Genomic DNA, 5,112 nt, shown 5'->3' with positions numbered 1-5,112 from the left:
GTATCCCTCGATTATCAGAACATCGTTATGCAAGAGCACCATGCTGTCTCGCCAACAAATCCGTATGTTTTCGACTCTGACATGACGTGACATATCGTTACAAAACGTGACATAGTCACGGGCCTTGTCGCACTTTGCATACTTCAGGCCAAAAACTTTGCATATCCTATTTTACCTATGTATTTTACGGTTAATTAACAAAGGGGGTCCAGGGGCGCAGCCCCCGAAACTCCATGCTAATCAACACTAATTAGCCAGTACATTTACCTAAAATGACGGTAAATTACAATTTCCTCACGCTATGCCACTACCAACGATCCCAGTCAGGCTGCTCGTCCTCAATAATCTCTGTGAGCCTTTTCTACACTGGTTGAATACAATTCAATTGGATTTTCTGAGAGAATTTTCTTGAGCTGACAGACCTGACAGACATCCTGAACATCTCCTTTCCCCTCCCCTGGCGCTTCCTATTTAACTGTAAATTACCTTCGACTTTCGGCTCTTTTGAAATTAACTGTAATTTACATGTAATTTACATAGGTAAAATAGCCCTGGCTAATTAGCATTCGCTATTTCCCTGTGCCCTAGCAGACATGAAACCATTCCACTCTGGAGCAATCAGTACTCAGTGGTTAGCAATTATCAGAACCTGAATGGTGACCTCCTGTGTCTGTAGGAAATTGCACCATATATTATAAATAAGGCTCATGGGAGTCCAAGGTGAACTTTCTACATCCAATATTTCAAATGCAGTCAGCATAACGCTGTCTCACCGAAGGCCATCATTTACGATCACACTTCCTCACCATCTGCCATGCATGGAGATCGTTCCATGTCTGCGGTGAAATGACCAAATTGCCCGGCGGACGCATCCACGTCGCGGTCATGTGACCCATTTTTCGCGCGATTGACAGTGGAGTCTGGACGTGCTTCTTGGTCATGGCAATGAATTTTGCGTAAGCGACAGCGACCTTGGTCTTCCAGTATGCGAAACAACCTTTCCATTGCTCATTCGCCGGTGTCAGCAGGTACCGATGGTCGCGGCAGTGAAGCTTCATACGGGAGTATCTGACAAGATAAGTAAGCCAGACGCCGTCAGGATCGTCAGCCCCCGAGGCTTGAAGTACCACCCTCATAAATCCCGGGGCTTCTTGCACGCACGGCCATGCGGCCCATGTACTAGCTCAGGCACCAAACGACTGCGCCTTGATTGCAGCAATAACCCCGGGGCCCCTCTTAATCATCGGCCGGGCAGCATGGCATGCGGCGCCATTCACTGCGACACCATGCCTTCGACCTGGAAGTCGCCACTCGAGGGCTACGAAAACGCTGAGCCCCTTCCGATGACGATGCACCCTGACGGAGAGACCTATTACAACCCGCCAGGACCCAAGTCGACCGCGTACGACGAGTTCCCGAAGCCCATCGAAATGAAGGATAGCGGTTTCGACTTTCATGGTGCGTAAAAGTGTGGCCAAGGGCGATCGGGTACAGAGAGCTTACGGTGTGCAGTGTACTTTGTGCAGCACAGCCCATCGGAGTCGCGGTATGCCCAGGAGCTGCTTGAGCTCATTAGGCGGGAGTTTCCCGAGGTGAGCACACATCGCTGTGCCCTGCCGTGTGCTTCCACAGCTTACCCGTGGGACATTCGTGCAGCTGCGCACCCGTAAGCTATGGGACAAGCCAATCGGTACGCCTGACTCGTTGGGAAGATTGTATGAAGTAGGTGGCTGAATGCGAGGCCCAGGACCCCATCCGGTGGGACAATTCGAAGTGAACACGTTCACACCGCACCAGACTGGCGCCCTCTTTGCGTGGCTGGTTGTTAACCGAGGATCGTGTTCGTGAGTGATCAATGGAATGGCATCGACGGCAGCTCGAATGAACTCACTATACTTCCAGCGTGCTAGTGCATCCCAATACTGGCAATTGGTTAAGAGACCACACCGAGCTGGTATCATGGATGGGAAAGCCATACCCGTTGTATACGAACATAATTAACGATGAGCGGGGAGCGAATGGTAGCCCGTAGAGATGATGAGAGGCCTGCACGGCTATGTGTACGAGGAATGTGTCGTCCAAGACGAAGTCGAACCGGCAGTATTCAATTATATGTAGGTTTATCTAGCCCGGATGGAAAGCCACGTGAAAAGGTTATACTGTCAACGATGATTGCTTTCAAGTGGGTCGTATGGGGAAGCATCCGGAGAACAAGCCTGAATATTTGAAGGCACCGCATGCGAGCAGCAGGACATTCGCTGCCATGAACAGCATCGAATGAAACCGTGGAGTGACAGTGCAGACCATGTTGCTGTGTAGTAACAAGAGAAGCCCTGTATTGCATGCAAAATGATAGAAGCAGTGCAAACGACCTGAGCCTTGTAATCGTGGATTTCCGGATGACTGATTTCCGTGCTCCGTCGTCACAATGCCCTATCGCCCATTGGTCTTCGATTGCGAGCTCAAGGTCTGATTCTCTCTTCGCAGCTCCTGAATGACTGCCTGCGCCCAATCAGCTACAACACCGGTTTATGTGAAGAAGGAACATACCGCGAGTGCCTCTGGGTTGACACCACTCTCGATCATGCCGACGCACGTCGCGAGGGTCTCCTTGTCCAGCTGCGTGTTCAATAGTTGGGAAATATCATAGAGAGCTGTCAATATGGAAAGCTGAGCTCTCTGATGGGTACAAGCATCCGATACGCTGATGTCGGTACTCACTGTCTAAAGTCTGCTGAGCCGAGGAGATTCTATCTGATTCTCGGGTAGACATTTTGCTTGATGAGCGCCTTCGACAGAATGTAGCAAGCAAATGCACGAGTCGCAGAGAGTAAATACAGAGAAGCCAAGCGGTTCGACCGGAGAACAACTACTATGATAGCGACACGGGCATCGCGTACCTTCGCGTCGTGGTCACATGACCTACATTCGCGTCAGTCCAGAACGCCACTACGGTGGCCCACGTCCGAGTCGATGAGACTTCATGCTTCAGACCTTGTTCCTGACGCGGTATAGAGTCCTTTCGTCTGGCCTTTCAGAGTCCCGTCCCCGCGTAGCTCTCCTCGTCGAAGGATCATCTGACCTCACTCTGCATTGCTCATCGAAGCCCTTGGCGCGATCGTCCACAGGCGTAATCATCAATTGCTAATGATTTGTCATGTCCATTCCGCGACTATATCTCCTGCACCAGATCCGCCCTGATCTCGCGATCACCCATCATGCCTTCAGCTTGGAAGTCGCCACTCGAGGGATACGAGAACGCAGAGCCTCTGCCGACGACCACAAACCCGGACGGGAAGTCGCTATACAACCCGCCGGGCCCGAAGTCGGCTTCGTACGAGGAGTTCCCCAACCCGATTGACTCGTCGAATAATGGGTTTGATTTCCACAGTGAGTGTTGCCTTGTGTGTGATGGATGAGGAAGCGAAATCATGCGCCGCAGTATACTACATGCAACACAGTCCGTCGGAAGCGCAGTATGCGAAGGAGTTACATGAACGGATTCGTCGAGAATTTCCGGAGGTAAGCAATGTCTGAAAGATAGCAATAGAGTAGCTCACGAACGGTTGTTCATCCAGTTGCGTATTTACAAGCTGTGGGATAAGCCAGTCGGTATGGTCTCGTGGTCCAGTGACTGGCGCATGATTTGACGAAGTTTATCGTCATCGCAGGGCCTCATCCAGTCGCGATGTTTGAAGTGAACGCATTCAACCCACACCAAGTCGGCACTTTCTTCTCCTGGCTTACTGTCAACCGGGGGCCTTGCTCGTAAGTGCTTGCTGTCATCTGCTCTGTAGATGTGCTGTGTGGGCTTAACATATTGTCTCACTAGCGTGTTGATCCACCCAAATACCAACAACTCACTGAAGGATCACACTGAGTTGATGTCTTGGATGGGAAGGCCGTTTCCGCTCCTCACTGATCGGCTGAAATCAGAGCCTCGCTTCTGATTGCACCATAAGTGCTCAGTACTTCCCGCACTGCTCGAGTGGCGTCGCCTAATCCGGCAACGGACCTTCCTCGATTGGTATATCGGTGCTGGCTACTGTGCTGGAGCGTGCTGGCTGCACGGATTATCAGAATAAATACAATCCTGTCGTCACTAAACACAATCGATTATCCTGACTATTTCAAGTGTGCTGTTTTCATATTGTCGAGATCAGCACATATAATTGAGGCCAGAACAGCAAAACCTCCAGGCTCCTCCACAGCCTTTCTTCGGGCATTAAGGGGGGCCTTCATACTAAGGGTGGGATTTTGTGCCACGTTTCGATCACTACCATGTGTTCGATCACGATGCGATCACACAGTTTTGAAACTCCACAATCTTAATTGCCCCCAACGTCCTACGACGGCTGCAAGAGAACATCTGTAAACAACAGAGTGATCACATTATATCCCTTCATATAGTAGTGGCGCTTGCCGGAGATTGTAGAATTAGATTAGGGTTAATGTGGCAAATATGTTTCATTCAGGTGCTGAAGTGCCTTATTCTGATTCTATGATCACCACATCTCCACAATATGCTGCACTGCTGCCCCCAGAAGAGATTAGGAAGAAGATCTTCCCCAGGCTCAGTGACAATCCATGCCTCTGGTAAGCACAAGTAGCATGAAAATTACTGAAGGGCAAGAAGGATGTCATTGCCATGGCTCTGACAGCTTTAGGCAAGTCACTGACATCTGGATGGCATTGCTGTTCCCAGAAGATGGAGTTCAGATACAGATGTATGATTTTGGTGAAACACATGCAATAATAAGATGGTGGGGCCATGAGCATCACCACAGCATAACATATTCAAAGAAAATACGAGACAGGGTGCTTATATAATAATAAATGAGACTGCCTGATTGGGGAAACTCACTCCCGGGCTCCGCTATTTACAGATGTTTTCTTGCAGCCATCGTAGGGAGTGGGGGGCGATTAAGATTGTGGAGTTTGAATTGATTCAGAGTATGAAAATGTGGCTGAGGTGTGGCGGCAGATGTGGCACAAAATCCCACCCTTAGTATGAAGGTGTCACAAAGCACCAAAGCACTTAACCCAATTAAGGGCAAGTCTGCTTTTGTGACCTGCACAAATGATCCCACATAAAAAGCCTGCCACAAGGGC

The 5,112-nt window shown here is 49.9% G+C and overlaps 3 protein-coding genes across 3 annotated transcripts; 2 read left to right on the top strand and 1 right to left on the bottom strand.

Moving 5' to 3' along the window:
• Positions 1–1,280: 1,280 nt before the first annotated feature.
• LAESUDRAFT_722266 (uncharacterized protein) lies at positions 1,281–2,133 on the top strand. The gene is made up of 5 exons (XM_040908174.1): positions 1,281–1,458; positions 1,513–1,592; positions 1,657–1,690; positions 1,748–1,844; positions 1,903–2,133. The coding sequence occupies exons 1-5, from the start codon at positions 1,287–1,289 to the stop codon at positions 2,030–2,032; spliced, it is 513 nt and encodes a 170-aa protein (XP_040767850.1). The 5' UTR covers positions 1,281–1,286; the 3' UTR covers positions 2,033–2,133.
• Positions 2,134–2,451: 318 nt separating this feature from the next.
• Positions 2,452–2,773, bottom strand: LAESUDRAFT_636097 (uncharacterized protein; the record flags this gene model as incomplete). Its single annotated transcript, XM_040903451.1, has 3 exons — positions 2,452–2,502; positions 2,551–2,654; positions 2,722–2,773. Coding segments are annotated over 3 exons (207 nt in total), but the record flags the coding sequence as incomplete, so codon positions are not given.
• Positions 2,774–3,180: 407 nt separating this feature from the next.
• Positions 3,181–4,133, top strand: LAESUDRAFT_722264 (uncharacterized protein). Its single transcript, XM_040908173.1, has 5 exons — positions 3,181–3,390; positions 3,443–3,522; positions 3,579–3,612; positions 3,672–3,768; positions 3,833–4,133. Exons 1-5 carry the CDS (start codon positions 3,219–3,221, stop codon positions 3,948–3,950), a joined length of 501 nt encoding a protein of 166 aa, XP_040767848.1. The 5' UTR covers positions 3,181–3,218; the 3' UTR covers positions 3,951–4,133.
• The last annotated feature ends 979 nt before the right edge of the window (positions 4,134–5,112 follow it).

Source organism: Laetiporus sulphureus (assembly GCF_001632365.1).
Source record: "Laetiporus sulphureus 93-53 unplaced genomic scaffold LAESUscaffold_6, whole genome shotgun sequence".
Classification (NCBI taxonomy): Eukaryota; Fungi; Basidiomycota; class Agaricomycetes; order Polyporales; family Laetiporaceae; genus Laetiporus; species Laetiporus sulphureus.
The sequence above is the reverse complement of the archived record's forward strand: the minus strand, read 5'-3'. Positions and strand labels throughout refer to the sequence as shown.